General features: G+C 36.0%; 1 protein-coding gene across 2 annotated transcripts in view; it reads left to right on the forward strand.

The window, feature by feature from the left end:
* Positions 1–14250, forward strand: part of ARMC1 (armadillo repeat containing 1) — a 38401-nt gene extending 24151 nt beyond the window's left edge. For both annotated transcript variants that reach the window (XM_026012030.2, XM_026012023.2), the window contains exons 4-7: positions 769–958; positions 11042–11158; positions 11244–11318; positions 12080–14250. In XM_026012030.2, the coding sequence (XP_025867815.1) occupies positions 769–958; positions 11042–11158; positions 11244–11318; positions 12080–12271 (574 nt within the window). In that variant the 3' untranslated portion in view covers positions 12272–14250. The remainder of the gene's footprint in view (positions 1–768; positions 959–11041; positions 11159–11243; positions 11319–12079) is intronic.
* Positions 14251–17012: the final 2762 nt, after the last annotated feature.

A 17012-nucleotide genomic window follows, 5' to 3' on the forward strand; every position in this document is an offset into this window, starting at 1 on the left:
TTATTCATAGAGGCAGAGACACAGGCAGAGGGAGAAGCAGGCATCATACAGAGAGCCTGACGTGGGACTCGATCCGGGGTCTCCAGGATCACGCCCTGGGCTGCAGGCGGCGCTAACCCGCTGCGCCACTGGGGCTGCCCTGGGAATAGATTTAAAAGCTTTGAATATATGTTATAAGGTTTGGACTTAGTTAAGCTTATCTATAAGTGAAATGAGGGTTATTTTTACAGTTATGTATATTTACTCTTTATTCAGTTTAATAAGCAGTAATTTGTGCTGTCTAATATGGTAGACACTTGCCACATGTGGTAATTTAAATTTAATTCAAAGTAAATAAAATCATTTTTTTTAGTTGCGGTTGCTCAGTCGCCCTATGCGGTGAGTGACCAGTGCAGCTATAAGAACATTTCTACCAGTGCAGAAAGTCTTTTGGACAGAATGACACTTGGTGTTTTTGTGAGGAGCCTTATAAGTAGGATTTAAAAGTTCTGCTTTTAAAAGTACCCCCACAGTGTGTACATGCACACGTGCTCTCTCCATCTATAATAAATAAATAAGTAAAATCTTTAAGAAAAATAAATAAGATCAGAAGACCTTATGATCAACTAGATGGTTTTTCTATGTTGTTGATTATTTTACGATTCACTGGTCTTTCCTTTCCATCAAACAAAGTATCAGAATGAAGAAAACAAAGCTCTGCAAAGTTGAGAATAAAATTATAGAATCAACAGAAGTGACAAGACTAATTTATATGTGTTTCTTTTTAAGGACTACAACTCCAGGAGAAACAAAACTGCTGGCTTCTGAAATTTATGACATTCTTCAATCTTCCAGTGTGGCAGATGGTGATAGTTTCAATGAAATGAACTCACGTAGAAGGAAAGCTCAGTTTTTTCTGGGAACTACAAACAAACGTGCCAAAACAGTGGTTTTGCACATAGATGGTCTTGATGATACGGTAAGACTTTTACAAACACATGGTTCATAAGGTGGGTGGGGAAGCAGATGATCCTCCTTCTGACTTAGCATCAGAAGGTCAGTAGTTGCCTAAGGCTATGTCACAATGCTTATATTATTTCATCTCATCACGTAGTCATTTTATTACCTCACATTATCACAAGAAGAGGGGTAAATATACTACCATAAGATATTTTGAGAGAGAGATCATATTCATATAACTCTTTGTTCTGTTTTAGTAATCACTGTTGTTAATTTCTTACTGAGCGTAATCTATAAATGTATCATGTATGTACAGGAAAAAAGCACAGTATATACAGGTTTTGGCACTTTCTGAGGTTTTAGGCATCCCCTACTATTCTTGGAATGGATCTCCGTGGATAAGATGGGAAGGGGGGGGGGCCCTACTGTAAATAGTTTCTTCAGTGACTTGTCAGCAGTCTTTTTGTTGTTGTTTTTTAAGATTTTATTTATTTATGAGACAGAGAGGCAGATACATAGGCAGTGGGAGAAGCAGGCTCCCTATAGGGATGCAGAACTCGATCTCAGGACCCCAGGATCATAACCTGAGCCAAAGGCAGACAGACACTTAACCACTGACCCACCCAGGCGCCCCACTGGCCAGAAGTCTTGAAGAATAAGTTCCACAGGGGCATTTTGTTCTAAAGGTGTCAGGGGCATAATAATTTTAAATATTTATGTTCTAATAATAGAACTTCAAAATATATGAAGCCCAAACTGACAGAAATGATAGGAAAAATGGTCAAATCCACAGTTAGATAAGGAGATTTCAGTACTACTCAGTTACTAGAACAAGTATACAGAAAATCAATTAAGGATATAAAAGACTCGAACAACACTAACAACCACTTTAACCTAATCAATATTTATGCAACACTATATCCAGCAACAGGATAACATTCGTTCTTTTCACATACGCATGGGGGTACTTACCAAGATAGACCTTATTGTAGGCCATATAACAAGTCTTAATAAATTTAAAAGGACTATGCAAAGTATGTTCTCTGAGCACAATGAAAAATTAGAAATCAGTAACAGAAGGGTATTTGGAACCCCCTCCCCCCAAATATTTTGGAAACTAATATATTTCTAAAATAATACATGAGTCAATGAAGAAATCAGAAGAGAAATTCTAAAGCATTTTAAACTGAATAAAAGTGAAAACGTAGTATCAAACTTTGTGGGAAGCTGCTTAAGCAGAGTTTAGAGGGTAATTGAATAGCACCAAATGTCTAAATATTTATATACAAGAGAGAAAAGATCTCAGTGACTTAAACTTCTACCTGAAGAAACTAGGAAAAGAAGAGCAATTAAATCCAAAGTAAGTAGAAGAAACATAACAAATTAGTAAAATGAAAAACAATAAAGACCAATGAAATCAAAAGCTGATTCTTTGACATGATCAATAGAATTGATCTATTGATCAAGAGTAAAAGTCACAAATTATCAATACCAGAAATAGGAGAAAGAAACCATCACTATATACCCTATAGACATTAAAAGGAAAATAAATATTTTAAATAACTTTATACCAATAAGTTTGATAATGTAGATGAAATAGGAAAAAATTTTGAAAAACAGATTGACAAGGTTTATTCAAGAAATAGATAACTTGGGGGAGTCCCTGGGTGGCTCAGCGGTTTAGCACCTGCCTTCGGCCCAGGGCATGATCCTGGAGTCCCGGGATTGAGTCCCCCATCGGGCTCCCTGCATGGAGCCTGCTTCTCCCTCTGCCTGTGTCTTTCTGGCTCTCTCTCTCCCTCTCTCTCTCTCTCTCTGTCTCTCATGAATAAATAAATACAATCTTTTTTTTAAAAAAAAATAGATAACTTGAATAGCTCAATACCTATTAAAGAAATTGACTTTGTAGTTAAAAATCTTCCCATAAAGAAAACTTGTACCAGGTGGCTTCACTGGTGAATTCTACCAAATATTTAAGGAAGAAATAACACCAGTTGTACACAAATTTTTAGAGTGTAGCATAGTATAACATAGTAATATTGAATATAGTATCGTATTCTAATGTAGAATATCGTAATAGTCGTACAGGATAGTTTCTTCTGAACTCATTCTACTTTGCTTTTAATATTAGTTTATTCTGCTTGCTTTTGATTAGTGCGTATCTTCTATTCATGTCTATATTTCAAGTAGATTTCCTACAGGCACTATATTGTTGAGCCTTGCCTCTTAATCCATTCTGAAAATTTCTGCCCCCCCCCCTTTTTTTTTAGGATTTTATTTATTTTTTCAGAGACACAGAGAGAGAGAGGCAGAGACACAGGCAGAGGGAGAAGCAGGCTCCATGCAGGGAGCCGGATGTGGGACTCGATCCCGGGTCTCCAGGATCACACCCCAGGCTGCAGGCAGCGCCAAACCGCTGCGCCACCAGGGCTGCCCAATTTCTGCCTTTTAAATGGAGTGTTGAGGTCATTTATTTTTGATATGATTATTGGTATGGTTGGTTTTAAAAAACAACTATCTTGCTAAATTGCTTTCCTTTATTTATTTATTTATTTTTTAAGTTTATGTATTTATTTAATCTCCACACCCAACGTGGGGCTTGAACTCCCTACCTGGAATCAGAAGTTGCATGTTTCTCCAACTAAGCCAGCGAGGCACTCCTTGCTAATTGCTTCCTATTTGTCTTAACAGTTTGATGTTCCCTTTGCCTTTTTTGCCTTTTGGGCTAATTGAATGTTTTTTATGATTCCATTTTATTTCCTTTGTTGGCTTATTAGCTACAATTCTCCTTCCTTTCTTTTTGTTGGTTGATTTAGGGTTTATTTTATATATCTCTAATTTACCATACTGAAGTTTCAATTAATATTATATCACTTCATGCATAGAATACACTTAGAACATTATACTTCCATTTCTTCTTTCTCTGCCTTCTTGCAGTTATTACATGTTTTGCTTCCACATATGATATAAATCCCCACCCAGTGCATTATTATTACTTTATTTATCTTTTTGGAAGTGAAAACAATTTATTGAAGACAGAGAGATACAGATGGAGCATCTGGCAGACTCGAAAAGGAAAGGAGCATGGGTCTCCCATTGTTAGTACATTAAATAGTCTTTATTTAAAATTTTTTCTTTATTGTGATAAAATACAGATAAACATAAAATTTACTGTCTTAACCATTGTCAGGTATATAGTTCAGGGGTATTAAATACATTCATAATGTGTAACCATCACATCTATGCTTCTTATGAATGTACAGTTTTTTATCTTGTAAAACATAAAACTCTGTATTCATTATGCAATAATTCCCCTTTTCCCCCAGCCCCTGGCAACCACTATTTTTACTTTCTGTCTCTATGATTTTGAAAAAGTCAGTCTCTTTTAAGACATTTAAAAATAAGAAAAAGTATTTTCTGTCCACCTACATTTTTGCCATTTCCAGGGCTCTTTATCTTTTGTGTAAATTCTATATTTTCATCTGATTCCATTTTCCTTCTGTCTGAAGGACTTTTGTTAACATTTCTTATAGTAGTACAGGTCTGCTGGCCATGAATTCTTTCAGGTTTTTTTTTTTAATTAAAATAGAATTCACATACTATAAATTCACCATTTTGAAGTGTACAATTCAGTTCTTTTAGTATATTTACAGGGTTGTACAGCCATCTAATTCAAGAACATTTCATTACTCCAGAAGTTAACCTCATGCCCATTAGTCACTGCCCCCTGCCCCTGATAACCGCTAATTTACTTTCTGTGTCTACGCATTTGTCTCCTCTGGACATTGTGTATAAATGAAATCATAGGTCGTATGACTTTTCATGCCCGACTTTGACTTAGCATAATGTTTCTGAGGTTCATCCCTATTGTAGCATGTATCAGTACATCATTCCTCTTTGTAATATTCCATTGTACGGATATACTGTATTTTGTTTTTTCATTTATCAGTTGATGGACATTTAGATTGTTTTGGCTATTATGAATAATTCTGCTGTGAACATTTTTGTATAAGTTTTTGTGTGGATTTATGTTCTCAGTTCTCTTGGATATGTTCCTGGGGTGGAGGGGCTGAATGAGACATTAACTTTATTTAGTTTTTCAAGTAACTGTCAGAGTTTTCTACAATGGCTTCACCATTGTGAACCATTGTTTGTTGTGAACCATTGGATATGTTCCTGGGGTGGAGGGGCTGAATGAGACATTAACTTTATTTAGTTTTTCAAGTAACTGTCAGAGTTTTCTACAATGGCTTCACCATTGTGAACATTGTTTTACATTCTCATTAGCAACATAGGAGGAGTCTACTTTCTCCACAGCCTTGTCAACATACATTTCTGTTGTTTACTAGCTATCCTACTGGATATGAAGTGGTATCTTATATGGGGGATTTTTGTTTTTTTGGCTTTGTTTTGTTTTTGTTTTATTGAGGTATTGATTTGCATTTCCCTAGTGACTAATGATGTTGAATATCTTTTCATATGCTTATTGGCCATTTTCCAGGCATTAGGGTTTATTGTATACATCTTTAATTTGTCATATATTTTCTTTTTTAAAGATATGCCTATTCATCGTCTATTTTTAAATTGCTTATTTGTCTTTTCATTGTTGTTGAATTCTATTAATATCATGTATTACATTGGTGATTTTCATATTCTGATTTTCACATTCTAATTTTCATATTCTGAATCAACCTTTCATTGCTAAGGTAAATCCCAGTTGGTCATGGTATATGCTGCTTTTAATATGCTGCTGTATTCGGTTTGCTGGGATTCTGTTGGGGCATTGTGCATGTGTTTACCTACAGTAATTTTACAGTTTTATTTATAGTTTTCTTTCATGTGATATCTTTTTCTGGTTTTGGTATCAGGGGAACACTGGCTTCATAAAATGTGTTGGGAACTGTCTGAATGAGTTGTGAAAAAAATTGGTGTTGATTCTTTGAAACATTTGACAGAGTTAACCAATGAAACCATTTGGTCCAGAGCTTTCTTTGTGGGATATTTTCTAGTTACTAATTTAATCTCTTTACTAATTATAGGTTTGTGTTTTTTTTTGTTTGTTTTTTGTTTTTTGTTGAGTCAGTTTTGGAAATTTTATTTTTTTCAAGAATTTGTGCATTTCATTGAAGTTATCTAATGTGTTGTCATAATACTTTTGTTCATAGATTTGCTTAAAACCCTTTGTTTTAGTTAGATTGGTCATAATGTCTTTTGTTCCTGATTTTAGTACTTTGAATGTTCTTTCTTTTTCTTAGTCTAGCTAAAAGGTTTAAGTTTTGTTGATCTTTTAAAAGAACCAACTTTATTTTCATTGATATTTTTTTCTTCTATTTTTTCCCCTTTTTTCTGTTTCTTTTTTTCTTGCTCTAATCTTTATTATTTCTTTCCTCCCTTTTGCTTTGGGCTTTCTCAGAATGGAAATTTAGGTGATTGATTTGAGATTTTCTTCTATTTTAATGTAGTGAATATAAATTTTTATTTAAGCAGTACTTTATATGCCATCAGATCTGTTATGTGGTGGGGGTTTTTAAATTCATTTCAAAGTATTTTCTAATTTTTCTTGTGATTTCTTTGACACATTGGTTATTTGGAGTTTGTTTTATTTCCATGTATTTCTGAATTTTCCAAATTTCCTTGTCATTAATTTCTAATTTCATTTCATGTAAGATTTGACAACATTGTACGATTTCAATCCTTTTCAGTATATTGAGGCTTGTTTCACGGCCTACCATGGTCTATCTTGGTGAATGTTCCACACATACCTGAGAATGTATACACTGTTGTTTGGAATATTAGAAGTGTTTGTTAAGTTTTGTTTATTTATACTGTTACTTAAGTCTTCTTTTTCTTGCTCATCTTCTCTCTAGTTATTCTATTCTTTTTGAAAGTCAGGTATTGAAGTCTCTAACTCCTTTGGTTTTGTATGTCTGGAAGAACCCTCCCCCCCCCCCCCCCCCGCCCCCACTGGGTGTAAAATTCCAGGTGACAGGATTTTTTTTTAAACACCACACTTTAAGATATTACTGTCCTCTTCCTTGCCTTGTTTCTATTCAGGATTCTATTCTTTTTTTTTTTTTTTATTAAAGATTTTATTTATTTATTCATGAGAGACACAGAGAGAGGGGCAGGCAGAGACATAGGCAGAGGGAGAAGCAGGCTCCACTCAGGGAGCCTGATAACGGCACTCGATCCTGGGACTGTGGGATCACGCCCTGAGCCGAAGGCAGATGCTCAACAGCTGAGCCACCCAGGTGTCCCGAGGATTCTATTATTCTTATTTGTTTTCTGTATGTAATATATCTTATTTTTCTCACTCTGCCTACTTCTAAGAGTTTCTCTTTCATCATTGCTTTTGATCAATTTGTTTATAATGTGCCTTGGTATAATTTTCTTCATGTTTATTCAGTTGAATTTATAGTATGCAGCAAATTTGGGCAATTTTTTCCATTATCTCTTTTTCATTTTAAAGATTTTGTATATTTATTTGAAAGAGAGAGAAAGAGCACAGAAGGGGAGTGGAAGAACAAAGGAAGAGGGAGGAGCAGACTCCCCACTGAGCAAAGAACTTGATGCGGGCTGGATCATGACCTGACCCCAAAGCAGACACTTAATCAACTGAGCCATCCAGGTGCCCCTCCATTATTTCTTCAAATCAGCTGAGCCATCCAGGCACCCCTCCGTTATTTCTTCAAATATTTTTACTGCCCACCTTTCCCTTTGGTCTTTCAGAGATTCCTATTACACATATTCAACCATGTGAAGTCTCACAGATCACTGATACTCTGCTTTTTCTTTTTTTTTTAATTTTTTTTTTTACCTCTTATTTTGGATAGTTTGTTGTATTTGCTAAATTTTTCTTTTACAAGTGTTTAGTTTCCTGTTAATCTCATTCAGTGTATTTTTTTTTTTTTTTACCATAGGCATTGTTTTATTTATATTTATTTATTTTCTTATTTTAAGTAGTCTCCATGCCCAACATGGGGCTCAAATTCATGACTCTGAAATCAGGAGTTGCATACTCTACCAACTGAGCCAGCCAGGCTCCCCTTATTCTAGAAGTTTGACTTATTTGGGTCTTTTGTGTATCTCCTTAACATGTTTACACTTCTATCTCTGATGTCCTTATCTACTAATTTAATCATCTGTGTTTTTTGAGTATGTTTTTTATAGATTTTTGTAACTATAGATTGACATTTCTAATTACAGATTGGTTTTGGGTTTTTTTTTTTTCTTTGCATTCTTGGTAATTTTTAAATGGATGCTAGGCATTTGCAAACTTTGTTGGATATAGCATATATTTATTTGTATGCATATCCTTTAAAAATATTCTTGAGATTTGTTCTCTATCACAGTTACTTGCAAACACTTCTTTTTGAGGCTTACTTTTAAGTTTTGTTAGGCAAGACCATAGTACCCTTTATCCTAGGGATAATTTTGCTACGCTACTGAGTCAGTACTCTTCTGGGTTCTCTGTTCATGCCCCATGTATATCAAAGTTTTTTCACTCTGTCTGATGGAACCTGAAGTATTTCCAGCGTGATTTGAGCCTGCAGAACTATTTCTTCTATTCCTTTGCAACCTGGTTCTTTAACCTCAGGTTCTTTCTTCACATGCATGTACTGATAATCATTCAGCTGAAAACCTGAAAGGAGCTCACTCCAGATCTCCAGTGCATGCCTCTCTCTGTGGGCCTTCTTTGCATAACTCTGCCCTCTCCTGTGCTCTGTCCTGTGAATTATAGTTGCCTTGACTTCCCTGAATTTTCAGCGGTGTCCTTAAATGAAGAAGACTGCTGGTTTCCCTTGAATTCTCCTTTTCTAAGTTATAGCCTGGAAACTTTCTAGGCAATATGTTCATATTCTTGTGGAGCTCATTTCATTTGTTTTCCTTCTCTCAGGGATGTTTGTTTCTCGTTGTCTGGAAATTATTCTTTTATTCATTTTATTTTGTCTGTATTTTCAGTTGTTTAAGCTTGGAGGTTAGATCCAGTCCTTGTTACTCCATCTTGACTGGATTTGGAAGTCTTCCTGAAGTTATTTTGAGCAGTGCCAAGTTATATAACTTTACATATTTAAGAGTAGCAACCTGATTACCACTTAGCTTTTTAGCTATGCCAGGTAGGTTACTTTAGATTATCCACAGCATTTAGGCCTCAGGTGAGGGGAGAATTTTCATATGCATATTATCCATGACATTGCCAAATAAGATAGTTAACAACTATCTTACTGAAACTGGGGTCACAAGGTCCTGAAAAGTTTCTAGAAAACAAGCTCTGGTAGATGTAAATTGTTTGAATGGATGAGATTAGGATATATAAAATATCACCAGTGCCATCTAAGTTTAATGAATAAAAATAATACAGTTCCTTTTGAAAGCTAGCACAAACCAAATGATAAAACTCAACAAAGCACAGACAAGAAAACAGGGCAATATATTGTACGAAATTGATTGCTAAAATCTAAAATAAAGTGTTAGCAAGTTGAATCTGGCTCCGTACTATAATGTTAGTGGGGAGGAAAGCAATGATTAAAGAGTTCTTTTAAAGGATTGTTGGAATAAATTTGAAGATTGATTATATTCAGTGGAAGAAAAGAGTGAATCAGGTAATTTGAAGCAGTGTTTCTCAAGGTGATCCAGGGACTTAGGGTTAATTGCAGATGCCTGTCATGTCAGAAATAACTGATTCAGATGCCTCGTCTCAGTAAAGACAGGAAAATGTAGAGGTGCTGATACCATATGTGAGCTGGAGGTGGAGGGGAGGGATAAGGTGAAACTCTTTTTTTTCTTTTCTTTTCTTTTTAGATTTCATTTATTTTTGAGAGAAAATAAGTAGGGGGGAAGTGAAGAGGTGGGGGAGAGCTCTCAGGCAGACTCCCTACTGAGTGTGGAGCCCAACCGCGGGCTCCATCCCATGCATGACCTTAGGCAAAATCAAGAATTTGATGTTTAACAGACTGAGCCAACCAGGCACCCCCCCCTAGTTACTTTTTAATCCATTTTTGCTTGGATCTTGTGTTTGAGATGACCACTTGATATCCAAGTGGGTATGTCTGATAGCAAATGAAAATAAAGTCATCTTGGAGATATACATCTATGTTTTCCATGGTAATAATGGTTGAAGTGATGAGAATAGTCTACTAAGGGACAAAGTAGGAAAGAAAGTCACTTAGTTTTAGGCATTGGACCTTGTAGGTAAGATGAGACAGATGGAATAAACAGTGGTCTCAGTAGTGTATTATTAGGAGTCAAACACTAAAGGAGTATGTGACACTGTGTTGTCAGAGGAAAATGAAAACTAAAATGAGGGATTCTTGAGGGGGGCACCTATGTGGCTGAGTTGGCTTCTTCCTCTGCTCCTACCCCTCACTCATGCTCTCTCTCCCTTTCTCCCTCTCTCAAATAAATAAATAATATCTTAAAAAAAAAACCAAACAACCCTTGAGAATGCAATGGTAACCATTGAGAATGCCATAAATGAAGGATGCAGTGTTATTTATAAATACCAACTGCTTTAAAAAAAAAAATGACTCAAACACTGAACACTCACTAACTGTAACATCAGTTTATCAGAATTATCCTTAGATTTTTAAGCCAGAGCAGCAGAGGTCAGCAAACCTTTTCTTTAAAGGACCAGATAGTAAGTATTTTAGGTTAGGCAGATATGGTCTCTGTTGTAACTACTAACTCTGCTATAGTATGAAACTAGCCTCAGACATTAGATAAACAAATGTGTGCGGCTGTGTTCCAGTAAAACTTTATTTATAAAAATTTATTTTTTTCTGTATTGTTCTTCCATTCCTTTTGCATTAAGAATTAACATTGGAAAACTTGTTTCTGATAAAAATTATTGAAACTAAGTATTAGTAATAAAGCTTGAAAAAAATCCAGCAGGAATTACTAGTATGTTGATTTTATAAAATTTAGTAAACTTGACCAAACACTATATCCAGCATGCCCTTAAGTATGAGACGGTAGAACTGAAATAGGCATATTTATTACCCCCTTCCCCCCATATAATAACTAATTTAGTGTGGTTTGAGTTAATTTGTTTCCTTTTATTATTTGGCAATTTTAATAATTTGTGATTTTCTTACCTTTTCAGTCTCGGAGAAATCTCTGTGAAGAGGCTTTGTTAAAAATTAAAGGTGTTATTAGCTTTACTTTTCAAATGGCTGTTCAGAGATGTGTGGTGCGGATCCGTTCAGATTTGAAAGCAGAGGTTAGTATTTTAAATGGCTGAATATTCTTGAGTTTATGGGTAAACCAATCAGTGTTCAAAATTGTTCCTTTTAATCCTGGCCTAGGCTTTGGCATCAGCGATAGCATCAACCAAGGTTATGAAGGCTCAGCAAGTTGTGAAAAGTGAAAGTGGAGAAGAGGTAAATGCTTTATTTAGTTTCTTTATGCCTGACTCTTGATTATCCTTTATGGCTAGCAGATTGCTATTATTTTCAGGCTGTTAGTTGCCAAATATATAGGAGTGTTGTTGGGTCAGGTTATCTTAATGTTTCTTGGCTAAGGTTAACTCTGTTAGAAATATAGAGAGATTTTATAGATTTCAAAGTCTATTCTTATATTCTGTGGATTTCAGAGTCTGTTCTTTATCTCAGTGGAGAGGTTTTCCTAATTTTGTACGGAAATAAAGGATATCTAATTTCCTTGCGTTGGTTTTTAAAGTCTTTTTAACCTTAGTTTAGTTTTGCCAACCCAAAAAATAAAGGTCTGTTCCCACCACGGATAGATAAATTTGGTGAAAGTCTTTGCCTCTTGCTACTTTTGCCCCCAGTTTTGTGATAGGGAAGACAGATTTGTATCCCTTTAGCCTGTTTGTCTTCCCACAGAAAGGAGGTTCAGGGACCTACAGTAGCCAAATACTTGCTTTTGTTTTCTTTAAATAGACAGGAGTTGCACATTTATTCTTGGAGCCTCAGGAGAAAATCATCTTAGTTTTCATATTTCTGCTTTTCTGTGCTCAGCAATTGGGCCTACCCTTCATGTAAGAGGAAAATTTTTAAAGGAACATAGCTCTTGAGAAAAACAGTGATTAGAATGAGGAGTAAAGTTGACTTTTGACTAAAGACATGTATCCGTGTCACTTAGGTTGATTTTATACTAACTCTTAACATGTTCTCCATATCAGATGCTGGTCCCATTCCAGGATACACCTGTGGAAGTAGAGCAGAACACAGAACTGCCTGACTACCTGCCTGAGGATGAGAGTCCGACAAAGGAGCAAGACAAAGCAGTGTCCCGGGTCGGCTCACACCCAGAGGGTGGAGCTAGCTGGCTGAGCACAGCTGCAAACTTTTTATCCAGATCATTTTACTGGTGACTTCAGTTTGAGTCTCAAGGACTGTGTGAACCAACAAGGGGCCAGTTTTCCATTGTTGTGGTGAACTGTCAAGTGCAATTTGCAATAAGTTATCATGAAAAGTTTTTAGATTATATGATTGCGTATGCTGCATTTTACATTTTATTGGACGTTTTGCCCCACTAAGTGGTAAGAAGGAGAGAGGCTACAGGTGGAGTTCTTTGTTTATGAAGGTATTTTGGTTCTGTTTTCCTTTAATTGCCTCACTTTTTAAAAAACATGGGTCCACTGTTAAACCAAACATATGTATGTGCAGCTTTACATTTTATTTTACATGAAGCACGTGATTAGGAAAACTCATTTTCTCCTCAAGCCTCAGGACCTATCTGAAGAGAAGTTGGGGGGGGGTTTGTGGGGGGGTTTTTTAGCTCAAGTTGTGCATGAATTACTGAACATCTTCTCTGCTTTTCTTCATGAAAGATACTTGCTTTGATACTCTTCACTGAAAATTGATGAAAACATTTCTCATTATCCCCCTTTTGTGCCTTTTTTAATTTTGCCAACCATGTTTATAGAAAGAACATTACTATAGAGACATTTTGCAAATTAAAACACATTCATACGGACAAAGCAGTCCTCTAAAAATACAAGTCTACAACAACTCTGCCGTCTTATTTTGTTGTAATTTTAATAAGATCAACCCAGAATCAGCTGAGAAGAACGAAACGTGTATATTAGCAAAGTACTATTGGAGACTGTGATCAGATGCTCCAGTTGACTGTTGCTGAGTGTGGTTTTTATCATCTCTTAAGAGTTCCGTCCAGCATAATATTGAGAGCGACTATAGATGGTCTTTAGTCCTTACTTTGTGTTCATATACCATCCCTTGCTAGGAAAAAAAAAAAAAAAAGTCAAGAACTAACAGACTTGAAGAAAGAAAACAAAAATCAAATGCCTATGCCATAGTGCCATTTGGTAGAGTCTAACCTTAAAACATGAATTGCTTGGCAGATGCCTATTCAGTAGGTGTTTCCTTGTATTGCCTTTTGTGAATTTATTATGAACATGCAATCATACTGAATGAACAAAAAAGACTCAAATTATTGCTCATAAAGAAATAAAGCCAGCATTGGTCCACTTAATTTTGTTCTCATGTCCAGCCAGAAAAAAAGAACTTCAGTGAAGGTAAGATAAATAAATATAAATATATATACATATATATTTTTTGGTAGATAAGAGCTAATTACATATATGGAATGCTTTATTAAATTTCTGAAATATTTGGCAACTAAAATTTTCCTTTTGGTGGAAATCCAGCTAAATCCAGATAAATTTTTAGTGCTAATATGATTAAGAAACTCATATGGAAAAATTGAAATTCTTTTTCATCAACATGTAGAGCTGCTACTGTACTGCTTGTGGAGAATGTGAAGTGAAAATTGGACCCTTGAGGGTTTCCTTGCATTTTCATCGCTTCTCTTTTAGAGAAAATTAAAAGCATCCAGTGTCACTGGAAAAAAATTATTGTAATATACTTCACCAACAACAATCTCGAGTTCACAACCTTCTGGAGGGAGAGGTATTGAGGGTGTTGAGAATATTTTTTATGTATCTGGGCTCTGATTCAGCTGACACGCACAACTGAAAATAGAAGCTTTCAGGGCCTGTATTGTTTTAAATGCATAATAAACTTGCTGCCAGAACCAGATGTGTTGAAAAACAAAAACAAAACCACCTCCTTTCTATAGCCATTAAAACAAAGTTTACTGTTCTGTTTTAACAAGTTTGTATTTTATTTTGCATCGCCACACATCTGCCTATTTAAAAAAAACTACGTCTCTTTGGTAGTAATGGTTCAGTACAAGTAGGTATTACAGCTTGATGTTTGTGTGTTCTAAGTGTTCTTTTATTCCAGGTCTTATAGAGCAGTTAAGGCAACTGTAATGGCATTTTTTGAAATATATTGTAAAATAATAAAAGGTAACATAATTAAAATTGAATGGATATTGCATCTTTGTGATATAAGCATTATTGATTACTCTTGAGCCTGTTTGTATCCACACTGCCTGGCACCTTCTCCTAACTCCCTGCAGGTGCGTTACCCGACTCATTCCCATGCATCTTCCCCTCATCTTCCCAGCACCACACCTGCCTCTCCGTGGGTTTGGATCAGCTGCTTCTCTACATACACTCATTGTAGCACTTAAATTAGATTGAAATGATATTTACCAGTGTTTCTTCCCAACTGAGCTCTTTGAGAACCGAGAGTCTGTAGCTGTAACTGGCTAGCAGTAACTGTGCAAGTATTTTTTTTGGAGGATGAACAAAGAATTTTTTCTTTCTTTCTTTTTTTTTTTTTAGAATTTTTTCTTAAATGACAGGTAGTAATTAACTTGTTGGGCAAATAGGGAAAATGTCAGGTTGTTTTTTTTCTGGCAGGTTTATGGTCTATTGATGAGTATCAAGTTTCTTATTTGCTTTGTCATTTGGTTTTTATTTTTCAAAAAAAGTGGGAGGGGAGCATAATACTTGCTCCACTGAATAATGAAGTTAAGGTCAACTTATAATATCGTGAGTCTTATAGAATTGTTATAGGAGAAATTTATTACTAGTTATTTCGATTTCCTGTTTTATAACTTAATGGCTGTGTAATTTTAGGTAATAATTTAATCTCTGGGGTTTTTCTTCATTTAATGGAATGGAGCTAATTCTTATACTTTATGGGGTAATTATTTGAATCCAGTGAGATCATCATGAGTAACTTGAAACTAAAGTCTTACAAGTGTAAGATGGAATTATTGTAACTGGAAGTTTGACACGATTCTATTCTTGTGCTCGATTCCAAGTGAGACACTATACCTTTGTAAACACACTTATCTGGCTCCTCAGCTTTCTGTATCCAGTTGAGGGTGTTTTTTGAGGCTTAGTTCACAGGTATTTGATTTTTATCTGAAGGTCCCTTGAAGAATTCATCTATTGTTAGGCTTTCAGTTACCTTTGAGTCAATAATTTCTAAATCTCCACTGTACCATCATCTTTGATAGCTCTCCTTTCCTTTGCCATACCGGACAGATACAGTCTGTGAATTTTTCTTTTAGAACCAAGCTCATGGTAGGCATGCAGTAGACTTGAAAATTAAATGTGTCAGTACCGTGCCAAGTGCTTTACAAATATTTGTCCCTTAACAACTATAGGGAGGTGCTTTTTTATCTCCATTTTACAGATGGGGAAAGTGAGGCAGAGGAGTAATAAATAGCTCACTAGTCCCAGATGACAGAGTTTACTAGTAAATGGTGAAGCCAGGTCTCCAACCCAGGCAGTCTGGCTCCTGAGTCTCCACACTTTGACAAGGCAGCCTGCATTTTAGGGGTCCTGCTGCTGTGCCTTCCTGGTTCTTTCACCACCATTCCTACTCAGACCCTTGTGCCTGATTCATGTCAAGTGACCTAACTTGGTTGTCTATTAGCAATCAGAAACTCTGGACACCAGAAAAGTCAAGTACATGAAAGAATTAAGTCTCATTAGGCCACAACAAAGGAAAACACGTGTAGAGCAGCTAGCCGGTCTAAAGAGGGAAACCATGTTTGTTACATGGATTCTGGGCTTTTAACAATGCCGAGCTTCTGGACGTTCTGGTTGTTCCAGACCCTTAAAATACCACCTGTGCCACATAAAACATGTCTAGGCCAGAAATCGGCTACTTTTACTTGTAGCCACATTCTCATCTATCAGATTAATCTTAACAGTATTTTTGTCATTTTCTGCACGATGTCAACAAAGGACTATGGCTTAGACTCTGTTGTCTAGCACCAAAAGTGTCAAGAATTTAGCTACCAATGTAATCTTTCATACATTCTATAGCATTATTACAGACTTTCTATATGTGAAGCGCAAGTTATCTCATTGTTACAAACTCTGTTTTATTTAGTCTATTTGTTATAACCTAAGTATTTTGTGTTCATCCTACTCTCTTAAATCTTTGCATATGTTCTTTTTTTTATTTTTTTTTAAGATTTTATTTATTCATGAGAGACAGAGAAGGGCAGAGCCATAGGCAGAGGGAGAAGCAGGCTCTCCTAGGGGAGCCTGATGAGGGACTTGATCCCAGGATCCCGGGATCATAACCTGAGCCAAAGGCAGGCACTCAACCACTGAGCCACCCAGGTGCCCCTGCTTGTATTCTTTCTTATCTGGAGTTTCCTCCTTTATACTGTCATCTCCTTTAAAATATTTTATTATGAAAATAAGGTCAGTATGTTCTAGAAATGCATAAAGAAAACAAGTCCTGGGCAGCCCTGGTGGCTCAGCGGTTTAGTGCCGCCTTCAGCCCAGGGTGGGATCCTGGAGACCCGGGATCGAGTCCCATGTCAGGCTCCCTGCATGGAGCCTGCTTCTCCCTCTGCCTATGTCTCTGCCTCTCTATGTCTCGCATGCATAAATAAATAAAATCTTAAAAAAAAAAAGTCCTCTGTCATCCTACAACCTAAACAATATTAATAACTTAACATTTCGATTTATTCTCATTTGTTTTCTTTTGTTTCAGTTGTTGAGAAGTATACATTTAAAAAAAATTTTTTTAAATAAACTATGCGCCTGGTGTGGGGCTTGAACTCATGACCCAGAGATCAGGCGTCAACAGATCCTACTGACTCAGCCAGTCAGGCACCCCTACACTTGAAATTTTTAAAGTCTTCAAAATAGGTATGCAGTGAGAAATGACTTTGAACCACTCTCACCTGGTTTTCCCAGAGATAGCTATTTT

This window comes from Vulpes vulpes, chromosome 13 (assembly GCF_048418805.1).
Source record: "Vulpes vulpes isolate BD-2025 chromosome 13, VulVul3, whole genome shotgun sequence".
NCBI classification, from domain to species: Eukaryota; Metazoa; Chordata; class Mammalia; order Carnivora; family Canidae; genus Vulpes; species Vulpes vulpes.